Below are 22,995 nucleotides of genomic sequence, written 5' to 3' on the forward strand. Positions count from 1 at the left end.
TAAAAAGGATGGGAGGGGACAGGAGAGAGTGGCGGTACCCAGTTCTGGTTGATGGAAATGTGACTGCAGTAACAAATAAGGAAAAGGCAGAGTTGTTGGCAAACACTTTTGTTATGGTACATAGTTCCGATAATTTGTCTGAGAAGGGATAAAACAGGAAAGACTGCGCCAGGTAAAGATGAAAAATGTTATAGTATGATGCAACACTTGAGTGAAGGAAGTCTGGAGAAACTACCGCTCTGTATAACAAAGTCTGGGATGTAGGGAGAATACCAGGGAGCTGGAAAGAGGCAATAATTATTCCAATAAGGAAACCTGGATAAGATGCCAGCAGGCCAGAAAACTACAGGCCAATTGCCTTGATGTCACATGTATGTAAATTTATGGAACGTATGATAAATGAGGGCTTAGTGTACTTCTTGGAAAGTAGAGGTATGGTGGCTATGTATCAAAGCGGGTTCAGGAAAGAAAGGAATACTATGGATCCAGTTTTGTGTCTAGAGGATGAAATAAGAAAAGCTCAAGTAAATAAAGAGACAGTGGTTGCAGTTTTTTTATGTTGAGAAAGCTTATGATATATTATGGAAAGAGGGACTCCTAATCAAGCTACATTTAATGGGAATGGGGGGGGGCGATGTTCAATTGGGTTAAGGATTTTTTAAATGGGAGAACTATTCAGGTGAAGACAGGATCAGAGCTATCAAGCCGGTATGTTGTAGAAAACGGGACGCCTCAGGGGAGTGTAGTGAGTCCAACTTTATTCTCCATTTTGATAAATGATATATTTGTAAATATTCCAACGCAAGTGGGGAGGTCATTGTTTGCAGATGACGGGGGTTGTGGAAAAGAGAGTGAAATATTGAACATATAGTTACAAAAATGCAAGATGGAATTAATCAAGTTGAAGAGTGGGGGACAAAGTGGGGTGTTAAATTTTCAGTGGAGAAGACAAAAGCCATGTTCTTTACAAGGAAAAAGTTCAGGGGACTTAATTTGAATCTATATGGAAGTAACCTGGAGGGAGTTGAAAGTTTTCGGTTTTTGGGAGTGCACTTTGACTTGAGATTAACATGGAGAGAACATGTTAGATATGTAGTTAGTAAATGTAAAAATGTGATAAATGTCATGAGGTGTCTTGCTGGATTGGAATGGGGTGCTGATTTTGCATCACTGAAGTATATTTATGTAGCATTAACAAGATCAAGATTAGACAATGGAAGTATTGTATACAGATCAGCAGCAAAATCTGTGCTGGCAGAACTGGATATCGTACAAGCTCGGGCTCTAAGGGTGTGCTTGGGAGCGGTTAGAACTTCCCCAGTGTGTGCACTCCAAGTTGAAGCAAATGAAATGCCATTGGGGCTGCGGCCTAAACAGCTGGAGGCCAATTACTGGATTAATCCAAGGGGGCATGATGATAGCCATCCTACAAAAAGGGTGTTGCGGATATGCTGGGAGAAGGAGAGGACACAAAAAGAAAGTTTTGGCTGGACAGGAGAGCAAACAGCAAAAGACATGGGTGTATACGATAAAGAGTTTTGTCCAAGTGTGGTGTGGCCTGTCAAACCTTTCTGGGTTTAGAAAATCCCTCTGTAGATTTGGAATTGCTTAAGATTAAGCACAGTAATAAGATGGCTGATATACTCAGTGAATATCAAAGTTATAGGGAATGTAAGTATAAAGGTATACAGATTTTTATTGATGGATCAAAGGATCCAGAAACAGGTGCAACAGGGTCTGTAATTGTTGTATCAAGTTATCGAGTGGAAATTAGCAAGAGGACACCTGATTGCTTGAGTGTATATGCAGTTGAAATGTTTTTCATATTGTTAGCACTAGAATGGGGTGAGCAGGTTGATTGTAATAATATTGTGATATGTAGCGATTCTGTATCGGCCCTTGCAAGCATTAAGGCAGGTACAGCTAGAGGTCACCAGGATCTGCTTTATGAAATCCTGTTTGCAAATTCAAGACTGGCTAGACAAGGCAAAAATATCGCATTCATGTGGGTTCCAGCTCATTCGGGTATTATGGGAAATGGGACGGCAGATAGGCTGGCAAAAGCAGCAGTCGAAAAAGGATCTATAGAGGTCAATATCAAAATCAGAGGGGAAGAGCATAGTGTGGAGAAGGATAAATCAACAGCGGCAGCATTGGGATAGATCAATAAAAGGAAAACATTTACATTCAATTCAGAACAGAGTAGATATGGGAAGAAGTAGGGGAGTAAAGCAGAAGGAGCAAGTAATTATAGGTAGACTGAGAATTGGGCACAGCAACCTTAATGGCACTCTGGCCATCAGAAATAAGCATCCAACAGGTTTTTGCGATATATGTCAGGAGACTGAAACAGTAGAGTATATCCTTATCTTTTCATGCCGGAAATTTGCACAGGAAAGGCAACAAATGTTACAACAATTACACAAAATAGAGAACAGTGTTAAAGGTTTATAGGAATGTGGGGAGAGTGATTAGGGAGGAAATGGTTGTTTAGTTTTTTAAGGGCAACGGGACTGGAAAGATGGCTTTAAAGTAAATGGACAATGAAGGACAATAAATCCTGAAGATGGCAGTAATGAAACAGTGTGGATGCCAACTGCCGTAAAAACTCAAAGAAGAAGAAGAAGAAGAAGAAACCTTGTTCCAACAATCAGCAGCTATGGGCTCCTCTAAGCAGCCGCCTAGCACTCCGAAAATTAAAATAAATGATACCCACAAAGCAGGAGAAGGCTATAAGAAGATAGCAAAGCGTTTTCAGGTAGCCGTTTCCTCAGTTCGTAATGTAATTAAGAAATGGCAGTTAGCAGGAACGGTGGAGGTCAAGTTGAGGTCTGGAAGACCAAGAAAACTTTCCAAGAGAACTGCTCGTAGGATTGCTAGAAAGGCAAATCAAAACCCCTGTTTGACTGCAAAAGACCTTCAGGAAGATTTAGCAAACTCTGGAGTGGTGCTGCACTGTTCGACTGTGCAGTGACACCTGCACAAATATGACCTTCATGGAACAGTCATCAGAAGAAAACCTTTCATGTGTCCTCACCACAAAGTTCAGTGTCAGAAGTTTGCAAAGGAACATCTAAACAAGCATTTTGGAAACAAGTCCTGTAGACTGATGAAGTTAGAATAGAAATTTTTGGCTATGAGCAAAGGTATGTTTGGCGAAAAAGGGTGCAGAATTTCATGAAAAGAACACCTCTCCAACTGTAAGTACAAGGGTGGATCGATCATGCTTTGGGCTTGTGTTGCAGCCAGTGGCACGGGGAACATTTCACTGGTAGAGGGAAGAATGAATTCAATTAAATACCAGCAAATTCTGGAAGCAAACATCACACCGTCTATAAAAAAGCTGAAGATGAAAAGAGGATGGCTTCTACAACAGGATAATGATCCTAAACACACCTCAAAATTCACAACGGACTACCTCAAGAGGCGCAAGCTGAAGGTTTTGCCATGGTCCTCACAGTCCCTCGAACTAAGTATCGTCAAAAATCTGTGGATAGGCGTCAAAAGAGCAGTGCATGCAAGACGGCCCAAGAATCTCACAGAACTAAAAGCCTTTTGCAAGGAAGAATGGGCGAAAATCCCCCAAACAAGAATTGAAAGACTCTTAGCTGACTAAAGAAAGTGTTTACAAGCTGTGATACTTGCCAAAGGGGCTGTTACTAAGTACTGACCATACAGGATGCCCAAACGTTTGCTTCCGCCCTTTTCCTTTTTTGTTATTTTGAAATTGTAAAAGATGGAAATCAAAAAGTAATCTTGCTTAACATATTAAAGAAATGTGTCATCTTTAACTTTATGCCTTTTGGAAATCAGGTCATCTTTCACTTGCTTAGCTATTCACAGTGACAGAAATTTTGACCAGGGGTCAAAACTAAACTTTTGCATGCCACTGTATTTATCTCCATGTGAATACAAGTTCTATTGCAGATAATAAGACATTAACGAGTGCACTACCAGCAATCTTACCACATGCTTTGCATAGTAAAACCAAGATACTTAGTAAATATATCACAAAGTACATTCACTCATCATTCCTGCACAAAAAGAATGATGTGATGAAATTTAGTGAGGTAGACTCTGTCTCACTAAAGTGGCCACTTGTCTGGCAATTTTCTGACATTCAAATGCTTCTGTATTTTTGCATTTATTATTTTACTAGAAATTACATCTTAGGAAAGTGTTTATTGCTCTGCAGCTTTGAGATTTCTGAAGTGTTGTTCTCTCCTGTGTCTGCTAAGTTCCTGCACTTCAAGCTTCTCTCTGATTTTAAGCATCTTCCCGAATGTATCAGTCTCAAAGATTCAAAGTACATTTATTATCAAAAAACTGTATAAATTCTACAACTTGAGATTTGTTTGCTTACAGGCAGCCACATAGCAAGAAACCTGAAGAACCCAATTAAAAAAAATGAGAAATCATAACCACCGCTCTGAGAAAAAGGAGAAAAACACACACACACCATACAAAGGTGCCGTGAAACTCACAGAGACGAGCACTTCACAGCCTCGGTGCCGCGGAGAGAGTAATGAATATCTCTCTGTTCAATCTGTCCATTCTATTACTCACCTGAGGACCTCACTTGGTTACTGTCTACTTCTCTTCGCATTGACATGGTTTGGAGAATTGCCCCATTGCTGTTTTAATAGGATCTTGATAAATACTTAAGAGAATAGGACATTTTCTGGTCATAAGGATAAGTTGACAGCTTTCCTTCAAAATTTGGAGAGAAATTCCAGGAGCTTTCCATGAATTGGAAATGGTTTGTCTTTCTCCTGATTTTTGGTGGTGGCATGGTAATTGGTGAATCATGGTTTTCTTTGTATGGCTTAGTCTTTGCTAACCTTCATTACGAAAATGTTGATGCTCTACATTCAACACACAAAAATCTGCAAATCACGACACCCATCCCACAGAAGACAGAGAGGATGACTGCTTCTTTTAAACAGACAAAGCTTTATTCAGAAATACATGAAGCAATGGCACATTTTTCAAGTGAGAAAACCCTACAGAAAATGGAACATTCAGAATTTGAAAAAAAAGGACATTAAAATAAAAATATCTTATCATACGCAACTGCAGGATGGATAACTTTCTTCTCAAATCCTTGGTGGTCCTTCACGTCAAATCCAATGTAACTGCTAGAATCATCGCTAAAGTTAGTCTGGCACTGTTGTTGCACAAAGGTGCACCTGAAATTATAATCAAAATTCATCATCTTGCTTTATTAGATTATTTCTTTCCTAATAGTATTACTTATTCAATATAAGCAAAATAAATACAATTTGAACATGCTATTATCTACATTACATTTAGCATCAGTAGTATCAGAAATTAGATTTAGTATCAGAAATAATATCAGTATATTTCTTTATATTAATGCCTCTGATTTTTCTTCCCCAATCATTGCATTAGCGAAGCATTTGAAAGGCTGCTCATATAAAGCCCTGTGTCCAGCAGCAGTAGGATCCCAGACTATAGCCTCTCCCAACGCAGCCTTTGTGATGGTAACATTAAGCTTCAGTGCACTTTTGATTGCTTGTGAACATCTCCTAACACATGAAGACAACAAACTTCGGGCAATCCAAATACGGTCAAAGCAAAATATTATTGGTTGACTACAACTTCTCCCTCTGTTAAAAACAGATATAAAAACATATATCCTTGGGTTAATCAGTCACCAATTGTTATTTCTCACAGAAACTGATTGTTAGAAGTTACTTATCTTAAAAATCTCCTTTTCCATGGGTACATTAATCAGTTGCTGTTGGAATTTCCAGTTGCTTAATTGAAAATGTTGCTTCCAATGTGAAGCATTGCTGATTTTCATTTTGCATACCTCCCAAGATGGAGTTACATGGAAAATTCAATGGCATGAGGATAAGTGGTCTCTGTGAGCCGACTCTGTCTGGAAGGGCATTAGATTACTTTGCAATTCTTAGTCAAGACCTGTCAATTTGCATGGTCCAACTATAGAAAGGTGTTCTATCACCTCCTAACTTATAGCTGATATAACGTTGTTGCAGGTATAGTCATCAACGGAGGTGATAAATGGGCTTGAGATAGGATAGTTGTGTAGAAATTATCCAATGAATTCAGGAGGTAAATCATCTATATCATATTAGTGAAATGAGTTGTTTTACTAATGAAACATTGACATTATTTCTGTCAATGGCATTCAGCTTCGTAACCAGAGGGTGAAAAGCATCATCCCTTCTGTTCATTCCTCAACATGCCTTGTCTCATTTCTGCTCTCAACTATGAGGTGTACCAGCCAAATCTCACAAATCTGGATCCAGAGCCATTTGCACCCTTCCTATATACTCTAGACTAGAGATGTAACTCACCATTTTTATCATCAGTGCCTTTCGGAATGTTTGGATTTTCTGAAAGATAAAAATACAAATTCTTCATGAAGACATGCAGCAGGTAAAGGTCCAAGAAACTAAGCAGAGAATTGTTCCAGAATTGATTAGAAGCAGAGAGAGTTGGAAATATTTGCCAGAAATGGTCATATGACACTCTGACCAGCTAAGTAATTATGCTTGTTTCTGTGATTTTCCTGCAGTTGCAATGATTCTGCATTCAATTGAAGGTCTGCTTCCCTTGTTTGGTGATGAGATGGGCGGCGAGGCAGCACTGTTGCTTCAGTTGTAGCTAGGACTAGGCCTCAGTTCTCACGCTTGCACGTTGTAGCCTTGCATGCAGGCTCCGTTGGGGGTGGCTTCTCTCATCAGTGCTGCCCCTCCGGTGGTGGATTGGTGGAATTGCAGGCTGGACTGCAGGGAACCATCAATTTGTGGGACTTGTCGCTCAGGAACTTGGTCTAAAAATTTGTTTTCTTACGAGACCATGATCTTTTTTTCCTTCCTCGTTATTCTGAGTGCATGTGTATGTTTTTTCACGTTGCACCCAGAGACACTGTCTCATTTGGCTGTATCCATGTCCGGTTTGAATGACAATTAAACTTGATTTGGTTTGATTCTATTTGCTTATCCTTACTGTTTAAGCAGTGGATGGTTGGGACCTCTGATAGTTCCACAGGTACATTAAATGGGCTAGTGTGCTCAACAGAACCAGTAGGTTCCAGGTCCCAGCCTTGGGGTGTGTTGGACTAATCCATCTAAACTGAGATAGAGGCAAGGATGCTACTATGGTAGGCAGGGAAAAATGAATTTAACTTACTGACTACTACAGTAAATTCCACTGAAGAGGGTCAATTTGTGCAGAGTAGCTCCAAATAGGGGATTAGAGTACGGGGGCAGGGAGAGCATGGTGGGCTGAAGGGCCTGTTCCTGTGCTGAACTGGTCTATGTTCTATGATTGGAGAATATGGGTGTGGAAAATGCTCCTTCATTCCTTTGGAAGGATCTTCCAACTTGTGCTCTTGCATGAAGGCATTTGAGTGGGTCGCCAGAAAGCTACCAATACCTTCAGAATCATAGTCAGGCAAGAGTTATTGATGTAGAATTTTGTTTTGTGTTAGAAACATAGAAAACCTACAGCACAATATAGGCCCTTTGGCCCACAAAGTTGTGCCGAACATTTCCCTGCATAAGAAATTACGAGGCTTACCTATAGCCCTCTATTTTTATAAGCTCCATGTACCTATCCAAAAGTCTCTTAAAAGACCCTATCATATCCGCCTGCACCACCTTTGCCAGCAGCCCATTCCACGCACTCACCACTCTCTGTGTAAAAAACTTACCCCGACATCTCCTCTGTACCTACTCCACAGCACCTTAAACCTGTGTCCTCTTGTGGCAGCCATTTCAGCTAAGGAAAAAGCCTCTGACTATCCACATGATCAATGCCTCTCATCACCTTATACACCTCTATCAAGTCACCTCTCATCCTCCGTCGCTCCAAGGAGAAAAGGCCGAGTTCACTCAACCTGTTTTCATAAGGCATGCTCTCCAATCCAGGCAGCATCCTTGTAAATCTCCTCTGCACCCTTTCCATGGCTTCCACATCCTTCCTGTAGTGAGGTGACCAGAACTGAGCACAGTACTCCAAGTGGGGTCTGACCAGGGTCCTATATAGATGCAACATTACCTCTTGGCTCCTAAATTCAATTCTACGATTGATGAAGGCCAATACACCGTATGTCTTCTTAACCACAGAGTCAACCTGCGTAGCTGCTTTGAGCGTCCTATGGACTCGAACCCCAAGATCCCTCTGATCCTCCACACTGCCAAGAGTTTTACCATTAATATTATATTCTGCCATCATATTTGACCTACCAAAATGAACCACTTCACACTTATCTGGGTTGACCTCCATCTGCCACTTCTCAGCCCAGTTTTGCATCCTATCAATGTCCTGCTGTTACCTCTGACAGCCCTCCACACTATCCACAACACCTCCAGCCTTTGTGTCATCAGCAAACTTACTAACCCAACCCTCCACTTCCTCATCCAGGTCATTTATAAAAATCACGAAGAGTAAGGGTCCCAGAACAGATCCCTGAGGCACACCATGGTCACCGACCTCTATGCAGAATATGACCCTTCTATAACCACTCTTTGCATTATAAGTGGTAAATGTGTAATGTACAGTTGGTACAAATTCTACTCCATATACCTATGCAAAAGTCTCTTAAGAGACCCTATCGTATCCGCCTCCACCACCGTTGTCGGCAGCCCATTCCACGCACTCACTACTCTCTGTGTAAAAAACTTACCCCTGACATCTCCTCTGTACCTACTCCCCAGCACCTTAAACCTGTGTCCTCTTGTTACTGGATTGGCTTGTGGCAGCCATTTCAGCCCTGGGAAAAAGCCTCTGACTATCCACACGATCAATGCTTCTCATCATCTTATACACCTCTATCAGGTCACCTCTCATTCTCGGTCACTCCAAGGAGAAAAGGCTGAGTTCACTCAACCTGTTTTCATAAGGCATGCTCCCCAATCCAAGCTTTTCTGATATTCATTTCTTTTGCTTCAGCTGAACCCAATTTCAGAGATGAGATTTGATGGGCTTGTTACTATATTGAATACCTAGCCAATCCAATAACAAAGAAAGTATTTCTTACATCAGCGTCTGAATAGACCATAGTATCGTCTCATCACACTGTTGCTGGTAGAAGGTTTGCACTTACCAAAAATGATGAGCCTAGCATGAGTGTCTGTTGACCCCAAGGGATTTTGGCTGGTACAACGGTACATTGACCCATTCAGCTCAGCGGGTACTCTCTCCAACACCAGCTCTTTACCATCCTGCTCAGTACTTCCATCCAACAGGCGCCCTCCAACTCTGGTCCATGTGAAGAGAGGTTCTGGGAAAACTTCATTCTGTTAAGGTAGAAAGTACGACAGGCAACAAGCAGTTAATGGTTCCCCCAGTGGCGAACATTGTTGGTGCCTGTATACAAGAGTAGTGTCACCTCTTCACCCAGGCAGTAGCAATATTACCTCAAACAACAGGAATTCTGCAGATGCTGGAAATTCAAGCAACACACATAAAAGTTGCTGGTGAACGCAGCAGGCCAGGCAGCATCTCTAGGAAGAGGTGCAGTCGACGTTTCAGGCCGAGACCCTTCGTCAGGACTAACTGAAGGAAGAGTGAGTAAGGGATTTGAAAGTTGGAGGGGGAGGTTGGATCTCCCCCTCCCCCTCCAACTTTCAAATCCCTTACTCACTCTTCCTTCATTTAGTCCTGACGAAGGGTCTTGGCCTGAAACGTCGACTGTACCTCTTCCTACAGACGCTGCCTGGCCTGCTGCGTTCACCAGCAACTTTTATGTGCGTTGCTTAGCAATATTACCTTATTGATTACACACTTATGTAATCAGGGGATGAGACCTGTGGTCAAGTGTCCAGTTTGGCATGGGTGTTATTGCATTGGGTAATTTCTATCTTCATTTTAAATGCCCAGGAGTCACTCTCTGACCCTGCTGTGTGGGTAAGGAGGGCGTGGGTGTGGCTTCCAGTACACAAGCTATACCTGGCATCTAAACATCAGCCTAACTGGGAAATCATCAGTAAAGGACATCCTTGGCAATAGTAGTCACTTCTGACAAATGAGGTTAAAAGACTTTGATGGCTACTTTATTCAGCTACTCAATGGCTCAGCCTGCTCTAAGTGTAAGCTAGGTAGTAATTAGGTCCAACAAGTTGACAATGGGAATTTCGTGGTGTCATAAGCCTGTCCTTGAGACATTTGGAGCTAAAGGCTCCAGAATATGATCATGATGTTGTGTCTTAACAGTGATCCTGCTGGGATTTGTATAGTTAAGTAATATGTTAATCCATCAAACTGGATCAGATCCTGGGATGAGAGAGCTGTCCTATCGAAAGAAGCTCAACAGTGTAGGTCTGTATTCCTAGGAATTTAGAAGAATGAGAGATGACCTTCAAACATATAAGATCCTAAGGGAACTTGACAGGGTAGATGCTGAGATAATTTCACTAGCAGAAGATTCACAAACAAGGTATTATAATTACAAAATAATGTGCAAGTCACTTAAAACTAAGGTGTGTAGAAATTTCTTCTCTCAGTGGTTATGACTTGAGGTTACAGTAGGTTTTAAGGTCAGAACAACATGATGCATCAAAAGACCTCCACTATGCTGTAGTGTTCTCTGTTCTATGTTCTCTGATTCATCAATCTTTGAAAGCTTTGTCTCTAGTTGTGGTGGACACCAGATTCTGTATGTACTTGAGGTTGGGATGGACAAATATTTGAATGATTGAAGCTTATGGGGAATTGGCACAGAAGAGGAGCTGAGGCCAACATTGATCAACCATCATTGATTGAATGATGGAGCAGGCTTGAGAATCCTGCTGGTAGTCTCCAACTTTCTTATAGTCTTGTGTAGATTATGTTAGCAATAATCTCCAGGTCAACTAGTAACTGAGAAACTGATTTCAGAGGCTTATAGGTGCAGTTCACCACAATGCATTCAACGTTTTTACAGTGCAAGATACAAAACTAATGATGGGACCCTGTGCGCTGCAGTTATTTTTGAACTTATAGATTGAAAATGGCCCTCACATCAGTGTTTACCAAACATACTCACTTTCTATCCTTCATTTGTATCTGCACGTAATACAAACATCTCTACATTATGTACATCATGCCAAATGCTGCACTCATTTGCCTCTTGTTGAGCCTGTCTTGTGGTGACATGTAATATGCATGACACAAGCTCAGGTCCATTTTGTGAGATGTGCTCTGACACACAGGAGAGCTCTGTGCCTCCCACCCTCTTCCCCTGATTTCTTCTCATTTCCATGGTAGCCACCTTGTGTTGCTCTGCTCTGATTAATGTACTGTGTTCTTTATGGCATGACTTCTTATTCTGTGAGAGCACAACAATAACTCAACTGCCAGCTCAGGGAATGTGCAGACAATGTCCTTGTGCATCACTCATGCTACAAAAGATAGTGTTTTTTTCAAATTGGAATTTTCACCAAATTCTCCATTTTTTTGTGGGTCACTCTATTTGATGCTCTCACTACACAATGCTCCCCTTTAGAGCAAGAAATACAGGAGGATTCCATTTGTAAGCACAGCTGTTCTCCCCTTCTCTCCCATTAACCTCTAGTTTTCAGGGGTTGTACCCTTTGCTTTTCATCATTCATTTCTCCAGTTCACACAAGTCCTGTACCCACCTCAGCATCCAAAGACCCCAACACTTCACAGCATAGATTCTAGTTAATCACCCCCTTTGCACTTCCCTTAGTTCCCGCTAACAACTGTTCTCCTCTTATGGCATATTCAGGAGTGAGAGAATACACCAAATACCAATTTCAACATCACCCAGTCTTCAGATCTGAATATGGACTATAGCTTGAATTACAATACAGCTCAGAACAATGGTGTTCCTGGAGCTGCAAGCTGGAGTTGATTGCAAACTGGGAAACACCCCATTCACCTGAGATGTCTGCATATGCATGAATGCACCTCAGTGATTAACACACATTTTGGTTGTGTTGGCGTGAAGATCTTGGTGTTTGAAAATTATGTGCAACTCAAAGGAAACATACTGTAACTATAGAAATTGTCTTGTTGTTATCTTTGTTTTTTAACATTTAAAAAATGTGATATAATATTGGGGTCAGAAAGCCTCTTCCAAGAGTGTCTCCAGTATGAGGCCTCCAGCCATGCTGAATAAAGATTTCTGCATCACCAGCTTCAGTGTTTCTCCGATGGCTTCATTCACATTTGCAACACCCACTTCCGTATATGCTGATATACTCTATTCCCGTTCCAAGGCAGTGCTATTTCCTGCCTTTCTAACTATAGAAAGGAAATCTGATTTGAGTTCACCTGAGAACTTTCAGTTTGGCTGCTGACATTTAGGGCAGCAATGAAGGGCCTCCATATCTGTCTGTTATTGACCACTCAGATGTAGAAGGATCCTTCATTGCTGTTTTCATAACAATTTTGTTTTACCAGTCAGGGTTGTTAGCCCTGAGCTTTACCCCCAAACCTGGAGTCTGGCCTCTTTTCTTTGACCTGTTCAGCATGGGTGATCCTACAAACAGCCAAAGCTCAAACCCCTGACTCCAGCCAACATAGCTGCCTGGGTCATTGAGGCATGCAAGTCTCCAAACCATGAAATTAAAGAGGGAATTAAATGCATGCAATGCAGATTTTAAGTGTTTATCATCACTATGTTGAGAGCTGCACTATTAGCTCCACTGTGAACTCTTAACATCCAGTGCCCCTTTTTGCTTTTAACTCGCCTTACCTCAAAGTGGATATTAGGATTCAACCGATCAATAACCACTTTAATATTTTTTCAGCTTCTTCTTTTCAAGTCCTCTGCTGCTTTGCATCAAAGCCAATCTACTTGTTGTGACTTGAGGTGCTGTGGAAATCACTGGGATTTATTATGGGCTGGATTCAGACTGCCAGATGGCCACATGCAAATAAACGAGGAAGGAATTGCTTTGTGAGGTTGGCTGGCAATCTCTGTCAATAACTGGAGGAAGCCTGTATCGGACAGCAGCTGGAAGTCTCACAGGAGGTCTGGATGGGAAGGGTTTTCATATAGCCATTGTATTATTGCCAAACAAGTTGTTGAAAAAAGTGAACACCATCACAAGCTCACTGCAGCCACTCCGTTACTCAAAATGATGGCCAAAGGAGGGGGAAGTCTTTTATATTGCTGCTTCCTATCACTCTGCTGTAAAGATACGCGATGCCTGTGTGCCTGTCAAGACTGAGTGGAAGCAATTTTTCCCTGGGTGAGAAGATTCTGAGTTTGTATCACACTAGAGAAGTGTACACAAAAATCTAGGCTAAGCTTCCACTTGTGCACTGACGAAGCGTTTCATTGCTAGAGTTGTTATCTTTTGAATCTATGTTACAACTTTGGGCTATCTCCAGAAATAATGCCAAAGATCCCAGGAAAGAAATGAAGGACTTTGCTGATGATACAACCATTGTTGGCAGAATCTTAGATGGAGATGAGAGGGTGTACAGGAGTAAAATATACCAGCTAGTAGATTGGTGTCGCAGCATCAGCCCTGTACTCGACATCAGTAAGACCTAGGAGATGATTGTGGATTTCAAAAATGGTAAGATGAGGGAACATGAACCAATCCTCAAAGGGGAATCAGAAGTGGAGAGAATGAGCAATTTCAAGGTTCTAGGTTGTCAATGTCTTTGAGGATCTAACTTGGTCTCAACATATTGATGCAGCTATATAGAAGGCAAGACAGTGGCTATATTTCATTAGGAGTTTGAGGAGATTTGGTTTGTCACCTAACACACTCAAAAACCTCTACAGATGTACTGTGGAGAACATTCAGACAGGCTGCATCACTGCGCCTACTGCACAGGATTGAAAAAAGGTACAAAAAGTTGTAAAATTAGTCAACTCTGTTATGGGTACTAGCCTCCATAGTATCTAAGACATCTTCAAGGAGCAGTGCCTCAGAAAGGTGACTTCCATTATTAAAGACCCCCATCACCCAGAGCATTCCCACTTCTCATTGTCACTGTCGGGAAGATGGTACAGAAGCCCAAAGGCACACACTCAGCGATTCAGGAACAGCTTCCTCCCCTCTGCCATCCGATTCCTAAATGGACATTGAACCCATGAACACTACCTCACTTTCTTATTATTTCTGTTTTTGCACTTTTTTATTTAATGATTTATATATATATATATATATATATATATATATATATATATATATACTTACTGTAATTCATCTATTTTCTATATTTATCATGTATTTCATTGCATTGTGGCTAAGTTAACAAATTTCACGACTAACAGTATGCTGGTGATATTCAACCTGATTCTGCTTCTGAAAAGAAAACATTTTTTCCCACAATGTCCTGGTAAAAATGTACCCCTGGACCAATATCACTAACTGTTGGAAACAATCAGTAGGTCAGCAAACATCTACGGAAAGAGAAATAATTAGCTTTTCTGGTTCGGGACCCTTCACTAGAAGTGGGAAAGTAAGAAAGCAAATTAGTTTTAAGTCACAGAGAAGGTGGGAAAGATAATCATTGAAAGAAATCATCTATTGTAGCTCATGAAAGCTTGCTGCACCTAATTTGTTGCAGGATTTCGTACATTATGTACTATAATAAATTGCAAATGTTGCTATTTGTTGTTAATCCAACCTCCATTTATTTAGATAGTCCTAGGGACGAATATCCAGAAGTCATTCCATTTATATGTAACATCATTTGTATGTTGAAAGTTAAGCTATGGAATAGATGGTAAAGGGACAGTTAGAAAGGCTGAGATATTCTTTGTGTGTAATTGTTAACTACATGAACATGATATTGTACTTAGTGACAGAATCATATCTAGGTGGAACAATAGTGACAGCATTCTTTCCCCCGAAAGCTTTTGCAGATAGTTTTTAGTAAGGTTCAAAAACAATCCATGTCCTTGTGTCAGACTGGGCTTAATACAGGGGTTCCAAAACTTCTTTTATGCCATGGACCCCTACCATTAAATGAGGGGTCAACAGACCCCAGACTTAACAGAAATCAGTGCCTAAAGAGGACATACCCAGAGCACTTGAACAAGGCAAGAAATGAATAATAATACATTTGCATTACTTAATGAAGAAAAAGCTGCTTGTGATACCCACTCACTTGTAATGGTTCAGTAATGGATTGAGGTCTATAATAGAAATAGACAGGGAGGATTACCAACTCATCAACAGAGGCTATTTAAACATAAGAGATTCTGCAGATGCTGCAAATCCAGAGCAATAAACATAAAATGCTGGAGGAACTCAATACGTCAGGAGAGGAATAAGTAGTCCACATTTTGGGCTGAGACCATAAAAGATGAGCAGCTGTCTGAGAGCTCTTTGAGATGGCTTTCACACTAGTCTTAGCTTAACAGTGTAATTAACTTGAAACGACACTAAAAAGTGAAAATGTTGATAGTCGTGGCTAAACCTGAGACATCTCATGTTTTACTGCTTGATTGACCAATCCTCTGTGAGGTCAACACACATCAAAGTTGCTGGTGAACGCAGCAGGCCAGGCAGCATCTCTAGGAAGAGGTGCAGTTGATGTTTCAAGCCGAGACCCTTTGTCAGGACTAACTGAAGGAAGAGTGAGTAAGAGATTTGAAAGTTGGAGGGGGAGGGGGAGATCCAAAATGATCGGAGAAGACAGGAGGGGGAGGGATGGAGCCAAGAGCTGGACAGGTGATAGGCAAAAGGGATACGAGAGGATCATGGGACAGGAGGTCCGGGAAGAAAGACAAGGGGGAGGGGAACCCAGAGGATGGGCAAAGGGTATATTCAGAGGGACAGAGGGAGAAAAAGGAGAGTGAGAGAAAGAATGTGTGCATAAAAATAAGTAACAGATGGGGTACGAGGGGGAGGTGGGGCATTAGCGGAAGTTAGAGAAGTTGATGTTCATGCCATCAGGTTGGAGGCTACCCAGATGGAATATAAGGTGTTGTTCCTCCAACACTCAGGTTGGAGGAACAACACCTTATATTCCGTCTGGGTAACATCGACTTCTCTAACTTCCGCTAATGCCCCACCTCCCCCCGTACCCCATCTGTTACTTACTTTTATACACACATTCTTTCTCTCACTCTCCTTTTTCTCCCTCTGTCCCTCTGAATATACCCCTTGCCCATCCTCTGAGTTACCCCCCCCCCCTTGTCTTTCTTCCCGGACCTCCTGTCCCATGATCCTCTCGTATCCTTTTTGCCAATCACCTGTCCAGCTCTTGGCTCCATCCCTCCCCCTCCTGTCTTCTCCGATCATTTTGGATCTCCCCCTCCCCCTCCAACTTTCAAATCCCTTACTCACTCTTCCTTCAGTCAGTCCTGACGAAGGGTGTCGGCCCAAAACGTCGACTGCACCTCTTCCTAGAGATGCTGCCTGGCCTGCTGCGTTCACCAGCAACTTTGATGTGTGTTGCTTGAATTTCCAGCATCTGCAGAATTCCTGTTGTTCTCTGTGAGGTCAATATCATATCTGAAACTCCTTGTTACTGCTTTTGCATGACAGTGTGATCAGAATCAGATTCAGAATTAGCTTTATCATCACTGTCCCAGATGACGTGAAATTTGTTTCATTTTGTGGCCGCAGCGCAGAGCAAACATATAAAATTAATTAAGTACAAAATAAATAAATAGTCCAATTAAAAAAAGGAATAATGAGGTATAGTAGTGTTCATGGCTTCATGGACTGTTTAGAAATCTGAGGGAAAGAAGCTGTTTTTGAATCATTTAGTGTGGGTTCTCGGGCTCTTGTATCTTCTCCCTGACATGAGTAATGAGAAGGATGCATGTCCAGTTGGTGGGTGTCCTCAATGATGGATGTTACCTTCGCCTCTTGAAGATATCGTAGATCATGGGGAGGGTTGTGCCTGTGATGGTGCTGGCATAATCTATAACCCTCTGCAGCCTCTTGCAATCCTGTGTTTTGCAGCCTCCAGACCAGGCTGTAATACAGCCAGTCAGAACCCTCTCCATTGCACATCTACAGAAAATTGTACGAGCCTTTGGTAACATACCAAATCTCCTCCAAGTCCCGATGAAGCAGAGCCAACGGCATGCCTTTTTTTGTGACTGCATCAGAGTGTTGCACTCTGGACAGATCCATGGAGATGTTGACACCCAGGAACATAAAACTGCTCATTCTTTCCACTGCTGACACTTCATGAGGATTGGCACATATCCTCAAGACTTTCCCTTCCTGACCTCGGCAATCAGTTCCTCGGTCGTGCTGATTTTGAGTTATTTTTGTTGCGACACCACACAATCACCCAAAGTATCTCACTCCTGCATATCTCCTTATTGACATTTGAGATTTTTATCAACAATAGTGGGGTCACCTGCAAATTTATAAAAGGAATTTGAGCTATGCGTAGCCATATTGTCATTAGTGTAGAGAGAATAGAAGGGTGGGATAAGCATGCATCCTTGAGGTGTGTCTGTGTTGATTGGGATTGTGTTGACTGTGTTGTGAATTCTATAAATTCCTGTGCATCACTATCTCAGAGGACCTGTTCTGGACCCATCATATAAATATTATTGCGAAGAAGGCATGACAGTGCCTTTACTTCCTCAGGAGTCTGTGGAGGTTCGGCCCGTCATCAAAAATCTTGGCAAACTTCAATAGATGTCTGGTGGAAAGTGTGCTGACTGGCTGCATTACGGCCGGGTATGGGAACACCAGTGCCTTTGAGATAGTGGATTTGGCCTAGTACATTATGGTTAAAACCCTCCCAACCATTGAACACATCTACATGAAATGTTGCAGAAGAAAAGCAGCATCCATCATCAAAGATCCTCACCACCCAGACCATGCTCTTTTCTCACTTGCTGCTATCAGGTAGAAGGTACAAGTGCCTCGGGACTCACAGTACCCAGTTCAAAAACAGTTGCTACCCCTCAACCATCAGGCTCTTGAACAAAATGGGGTAGCTACACTCATTTAAGGACTCTGTTATATGGTTATTTCATGCTAGTTATTTATTGCCATTTACTTATATCTGCCTCCCTCTGTGGAGGATTAATTAATATACCGTTTTTTTTTCCTCTCTCACCTTTGATTTGTATAGTCTGAGGGTTTTTTCCCTTGATCTTGCAGTGTCGGTACGCTTTATACTGTTAAATGATATTATGCTTTTCTGTTAGTGATCTTGTACATCTTACTCTTAACATTTTTTTTTGAAAGTTATTTAGTTACAATTTTAATGCTTGTTTTCTTTCTGAAATGTTACTAGAGTATTATATTTTAAGATGGTGGATTGTTTTCTTCTTCTTCCCAGAATCCTCCCTTTTTCTAACGTCACTTCTGATCATTTATATATGAAAAATTAATATAGTAATATGATCTGACATTTGATGTTCTTTGAAATATAAGTAAGAAGAAACTATTCGATGCTTGTAATTGTTGTAAGCTTTTTCTTACGGTTATAGTTACTTTTTTACCTTTTTTGAATATGGGTGGTATTTCTTATGACAAACATATTTCTTTTGGGTTGCCTTCTGGAAAGATGGGGTTAGGATTAGCTTTAGATTTAGCATTGGCCACTTTCTGGCTTTTTTCTGGGTTTTTGTGGGAGGAGGGCGATATTCTTGTTCTTATTTTTAATTCATTTTTACTTATTAAACGGGCTGACCTGAAACTACCAAAATGTCCGAAATATCATAACTTCTGGTTCCTCTTTGGACCTTTTTTCCTCTTCCAGGGTCATGAGTTTGTACTCTGGTTAACCCTTTACATACCTTATGCTCGAGCTCATTACGATGGATAAGATTATTAATTTGGTTTCTTGGAATACAAATGGTTTAAACCACCCGATTAAATGGAAGAAAACTTTAAAAGTATTCCATAGGATGAATGCTCATATTATTTTTGTACAAGAAACTCATGTCCAGAAAGAGGATAATCAGCGTTTTTTTAGATTCTGGAAGGGCTAGCAATACCACTCAAATTCACAGGCTAAAGTAAAAGGCGTTTCTATTTTTATAGATCCGTCAACTTCATTTCTGCACTATGAGATGATTTCAGATCCGAATGGTAGATTTTTGTTAATTACTGGTTTGTTATTTAACAAAAAAGTTGTTATGCCTAATGCTTATGCCCCAAATTTTGACTGTCCTAATTTTTTAAAGAATCTCTTTACACCTCTTCCTAACTGAAATGACTATATGTTGATTATGGGTGGAGATTTCAATTGTTGTTTAAATCCTTTGATGGATAGATCCAAGTCTAATCAAGTACTTCCGAACAAATCGGCTACCCTTATTAACTCTTTTATGACTGTCTCTGGAATCTCAGAAATTTGGAGATTCTTACATCCAAATAACAAAGAGTTCTCATTTTTTTCACATGTATATCAGTACTAATCAAGAATTGACTATTTTTTTAATCGACTCTCGACTAATTCCTCTTGTTACTGGATGCGAATATGATTCTATTGCTGTTTCTGACCATGCACCGTTGAAATTATTTATTAACTTAAGGGATACATTTACTAATTCTAGACAATGGTAATTTAGTACCACTTTGCTTCAAGACTTGGATTTTGTCAGGTTTATTGAGAAACAGATTAATTTTTTCTTTACAATGAATTCTACAGAGGATATCTCCAGTGGGACATTATGGGATACTTATAAAGCATATATTCATGGACAAATTATTTCATGTACTGCTGGATTAAAAAAGCGAACTAATAATGAAATACTTAAACTGTTTGACAAGATTAAAGAAATTGACAAGAAATATTCTATAGCCTCTAATCAGGAACTTTATAAACGGAGAGTTGAACTTCAAATGGAACATAATCTCTTATTATCATCTTCGATTGAAAGTCAATTAATCAAAACTAAGAGTCAATTCTATACACATGGTGATAAAATTGGGAAACTTTTAGCTAATCAATTGAAATCGGCCTTGGTTAAACGACAGATTCTTAAGATTCGTAAACAAGATGGCACTTTGACAGTTGAGCATGACGAGATTAATAAATCCTTTCAAGAATTTTATACCTCCTTATATCAATCAGAATTTCCTGATGACTCCACTATAATGCATGATTTTTTAAAGAAATTGAATATTCCAAAGATATCAACTAATGAACGTTCAAAACTAGATGTACCTATTACAGTACAGGAAATAAAGAACACTATTTTTTCGATGAATTCGGGTAAAGCACCTGGCCCAGATGGATATACAGTAGAATTTTTTAAAATTTTTCTATACTACACTGACTCCTTGGCTATGTAGAGTTTTTAGGGATGCAGTATCTATAGGTAAATTACCACAATCTTTTTATTGAGCTTTTATTTCCCTAATTCTCAAAAAAGATAAGGATCCTACTGAGTGTGCATCTTATAGGCCTTTTTCTTTGCTGAATGTGGATTCTAAGATTTTTCTAAAATATTGGCAATGAAATTGGAGAATGTATTACCTCAAATTATTTCCGCTGATCAGACTGGATTTATTAAAAATCGTTACTCTTCTTTTAATATTAGGAGATTAATGAATATTGTTTATACGCCTTCACCCAGAATTCCAGAATGTGTTATTTCATTGGACGCTGAGAAAGCTTTTAATAGGGTTGAATGGACACATTTATTCAACATCCTTGAGAAATTTAATTTTAGTTAAATATTTATATCTTGGATTAAACTGATATATCTCACCTCTTTGGCTTCAGTATTTACTAATAATCAAAGATTCCCTCTTTTTCATCTATTCCGTGGTACTAGGCAGGGTTGTCCTCTTAGTCCACTACTATTTGATATTGCTTTGGAACCGCTAGCTGTTGCTATTCTTAACTCCCCTAATATATTTGGCATTACCTGTGGAAATGGGACTCATAAATTATCACTATATGCAGATGATGTACTATTATATACCTCTAACCCAGGAAAATCTATTTCGGCAGTATTAACTTTGCTTGCTCAGTTTAATAGTTTTTCTGGTTATAAACTGAACCTAGGTAAGAGTGAATTTTTCCATTAAATATGCAGGTTCCTATTTATAGAAATTCTCCATTTAGAGTGACTACTGACTATTTTACCTATTTAGGATTTAAAATTACTAAGAGACATAAGGATCTATTCAATTTCAACCTTTTACCGTTAATCAATCAGGTTAAACAACTGATTACTAAGTGGTCTCCATTGTCTCTATCATTGACTGGCCGTATCAATGTTATTAAAATGATTATTTTACCTAAATTCTTATATTTATTTCAAACGATACCAATTTTTATTCCTAAATCCTTTTTTGATACTATTGATTCTAAAATTTCCTCTTAAATATGGCCTAACCTAAGATTTTATTATTGGGCAATTAATATTCGATATTTAATATTTTGGACACAAGATTGGAATATAACTCCAAGCCCACACTGGGTAAACCTTGAAGGCCACTCTCTACAGGGGTTTTCTTTAGCTTCCATTTGGGGAACTTCACTTCCTTTTGTACTATCTAAATTGAATAAACAAATGTTTAACCCTATAGTTAAACATACATTGCAAATATGGTTTCAATTTCGTAAATTTTTTGGCCTGAATGAATTTATGTTATCAAGTCCTATTATATCTAATTTCTTTTTTCAACCTTTGGTTATGGACCAAGCCTTTTTGATATGGAAAACGAAAGGTATAATATGTTTTCGTGACTTATTTCTGGAGAACTGTTTTATGTCTTTTGGGCAGTTATCTAAGAAATTTGATTTGCCTAGATCCCATTTTTTTAAATACTTACAAGTAAGAATTTTTTTAAATACTACGTTGCCTACCTTTCTGACTTCATATCCTACTGATATTATTGATAAAATTTTAGGTTTAAATCCTTTTCAGAAGAGATTAATAGCAATTATCTATGATATAATTATGCAATTACAGCCAGGTATATCTGATAAAATTAAAAATGAATGGGAAAGGGAACTTCAACTTTGTCTACCTATAGAGAAATGGGATAAAATTTTTCAATTAGTTAGTACTTCTTCTATATGTGCTAAACATACATTAATACAATTTAAAGTAGTGCATAGAGCTCATATGTCCAAAGATAAATTAGCCCGTTTTTATTCCCATATAAACCCTATTTGTGATCGATGTCACTCTGAGGTGGCTTCTTTAACTCATATGTTTTGGTCCTGTCCTCTTTTATACTATTTCTGTTGATATTATTTCAACAGTTCTATGTTTTGATTTAAAACCCCATTCTATTACGGCAATTTTTGGATTGCCAATGGTAGAACATAGATCTTTGTCTTCTTCAGCCTGTCGAATGATAGCATTTCTTACTTTAATGGCCAGAAGATCTATTTTATTGAACTGGAAGGAAACCAATCCTCCTACTACATTCCAATGGTTTTCCCAAACTATATCAAGTTTAAATTTAGAAAAAATTAGAAGTGCTATTTTTGATCCTTCGGTTAAATTTGAAGAGACTTGGAAACCTTTTATGTAACATTTTCATATGATGTAATTTGACCTTTCCGAATCTTCTTTATTAACTTAAAATATACGAATAGAGGAGCGGAGTTGATGACATTACTGAACCTGATTCAAGATACTGGTCTAGCCCTGTTTTGTTCTGGTTTTTTTTGGGTTTAGTATTCAGTTTTTTTTTTCTTTTGGGGGTTTTTCTTTGTTTATATATATATGTATTTTCTTTTTATTTCTTTTTTCTCTTTATGACTAATTTCATTATGAGCTTGGAAGTCTATTATACCTATGTTACTTAAAATCTTTTTTGTATATGCTTATTAAGATTATTACGTGTGGGCACGTGGCCAAGTGGTTAAGGCATTGGACTAGCGACCTGAAGGTCGTGAGTTCGAGCCCCAGCCAAGGCAATGTGTTGTGTCCTTGAGCAGGGCACTTAACCACACATTGCTCTGCGACGACACTGGTGCCAAGCTGTATGGGTCCTAATGCCCTTCCCTTGGACAACATTGGTGTCGTGGAGAGGGGAGACTTGCAGCATGGGCAACTGCTGGTCTTCCAAACAACCTTGCCCAGGCCAGCGCCCTGGAGACTGAAGACTTTCCAGGCGCAGATCCATGGTC

At 39.7% G+C, this 22,995-nt stretch overlaps 1 protein-coding gene across 1 annotated transcript in view; it reads right to left on the reverse strand.

Moving 5' to 3' along the window:
- Positions 1 to 4,984: 4,984 nt before the first annotated feature.
- Positions 4,985 to 22,995, reverse strand: part of igsf21a (immunoglobin superfamily, member 21a) — a 436,269-nt gene continuing 418,258 nt past the window's right edge. Inside the window, exons 8-10 of the mRNA XM_072245023.1 lie at positions 9,101 to 9,293; positions 6,345 to 6,383; positions 4,985 to 5,189 (exon numbers count right to left, since the gene is read on the reverse strand). Of these exons, the coding sequence (XP_072101124.1) occupies positions 5,116 to 5,189; positions 6,345 to 6,383; positions 9,101 to 9,293 (306 nt within the window). The 3' untranslated portion in view covers positions 4,985 to 5,115. The remainder of the gene's footprint in view (positions 5,190 to 6,344; positions 6,384 to 9,100; positions 9,294 to 22,995) is intronic.

This window comes from Mobula birostris, chromosome 27 (assembly GCF_030028105.1).
Source record: "Mobula birostris isolate sMobBir1 chromosome 27, sMobBir1.hap1, whole genome shotgun sequence".
NCBI lineage: Eukaryota > Metazoa > Chordata > Chondrichthyes > Myliobatiformes > Myliobatidae > Mobula > Mobula birostris.